This window comes from Myotis davidii, unplaced genomic scaffold, assembly GCF_000327345.1.
Source record: "Myotis davidii unplaced genomic scaffold, ASM32734v1 scaffold306, whole genome shotgun sequence".
NCBI lineage: Eukaryota > Metazoa > Chordata > Mammalia > Chiroptera > Vespertilionidae > Myotis > Myotis davidii.
The window spans coordinates 309,109-310,795 of record NW_006296631.1 but is presented as its reverse complement, the minus strand read 5'-3'; the positions used below and the strand labels follow the sequence as shown (position 1 = coordinate 310,795).

Here is a 1,687-nt window from a genome sequence, read left to right as displayed (position 1 = left end):
CCCCCCCCCCCCCCCAGGCCAGACGGCCCTGTACCTGCCTTGGCCTTCAGAATAAAACCCCCATTCATGTTGTGTGGCCTGCCCCTTCTCTGATGTTTTCTTCCTTTCCACCCCTTGCTGGCTGTCTTCTCGGCCACTCACAGTTCCTCAATCTGGCCGGGCTCCTCTGGTCTCGGCCTTTACAGGTGCTGTGCCCACTGCCTGCCCTTCCCTAGCTCGCCCCGCGGCTCCTTGCCAGGCCTTAGCTAGTGTGTCACTTCCCCAGGCAGGATCCCCCACCCTCCCTGGCTGTGTCACCTTCAGCCCCTCTCTCCCTCAGCCCCGTTATATCCCTCAGGGCACACAGCACCATGGACAGTTCTGTGTTTCTGCATGTGCCTCTCGGTGACCCCGCAGGCCTGGGAATTGGGCTGGCTCTGCCTGGCGGGCTGCTGTGTCCCCAGTTCCCAGCACACTCCCCGCTTCCCATGCCCTGGAGGATGTAGGTCCCAGCCCCTGCACTCCTGCCCTCAGGTACTACCGCATCGCAGCCTTCGGCCACCACGCCTACAGCATGCGCCCGTCAGACGTGCTCTACGACTGCCTGCCCCTGTATCACTCCGCAGGTACCCGGGGGTGCTGGGGACGGGGGGACAGGACGGGGCCGGGAGCCCCTCACCAAGCTTGCCTTCTGCAGGGAACATCATGGGCGTGGGACAGTGTCTCCTCTACGGGATGACGGTGGTCCTCCGCAAGAAGTTCTCAGCCAGCCGCTTCTGGGACGACTGCGTCAAGCACAACTGCACGGTCAGCCCGCCCTCCCGCGGTCCTCCACCGCGGCGGCCCCCTCTCCCACCCCCTCCAGGGCTCCTGATGGGGACAGAGGGTGACCAGCGTTTCTTAGATCTGTGTCCAGCCCAGGGCTAACCCTTTGCCCACCCTGGGAGTGGGCAAAGACTTCACACCCATTTTGCACATGGGGATTGCACATGGGGAAACGAAGGCTTGCAGTGTAACTGCAATTGGGCCCCACTTCCCTGTGCCCTGGGCCCTCCTTCCCTCTCGGGTCTCCCCTACAGGCTCTGAATGGAAATGAGACCAGCAGGCTCAGTCACCACCCTGGGCTATTTAACATTTAAGGCCACAAGGCGTGGGACTTCCAGGTGGGGTGCGCATGAGGCAGAGGTGGAGGACATTTTCTGTTCCTGACAGCAGGCGGGCTAAGACACATCCCTTCCCCCCACCCCCCCAGGAGGAGGGTTTCACCACTGTGATGGGGTGGAAATACAGATACTGGCCCCTTTCTCCAAGAAGAAGGAGGGGGAGCGAGGAGGGGGAGAGAATGGGGCTGCAAGTTGGCAGGTGCTATCCCACAGTGGACAGGTGTTCAGCCACCATCCCAGGTCACAGAGCTGGGCAGGGGCTCTCGGCAGGGCATCCTGGGGACCCCGTGGGGCAATGACTGTACTCTCTGCTTTTGAGAATTTACGTTCTGCTTGGGCTGAGGTCTTGGGGGACGTTGCTAATCTGAATCTTGAAATGCAGGCAGCCTGGGTTTTTATCTTACTTACTGAGAGTTGCAAATGCATATAAATGTGGACAGGAAAGTCTGAGGGATTCCTGAGCACCTGTCACTGCCTCCCCGCCCCCACCCAGATCCCAGACCCCAGTCCCTCCTGCAGCATGTGAAGCAGACAGACAACAGCAT

The 1,687-nt window shown here is 60.8% G+C and overlaps 1 protein-coding gene across 1 annotated transcript in view; it reads left to right on the top strand.

The window, feature by feature from the left end:
- Positions 1 to 1,687, top strand: part of SLC27A1 (solute carrier family 27 (fatty acid transporter), member 1) — a 31,224-nt gene that overhangs the window by 20,685 nt on the left and 8,852 nt on the right. Inside the window, exons 6-7 of the mRNA XM_015569580.1 lie at positions 514 to 605; positions 677 to 786. Of these exons, the coding sequence (XP_015425066.1) occupies positions 514 to 605; positions 677 to 786 (202 nt within the window). The remainder of the gene's footprint in view (positions 1 to 513; positions 606 to 676; positions 787 to 1,687) is intronic.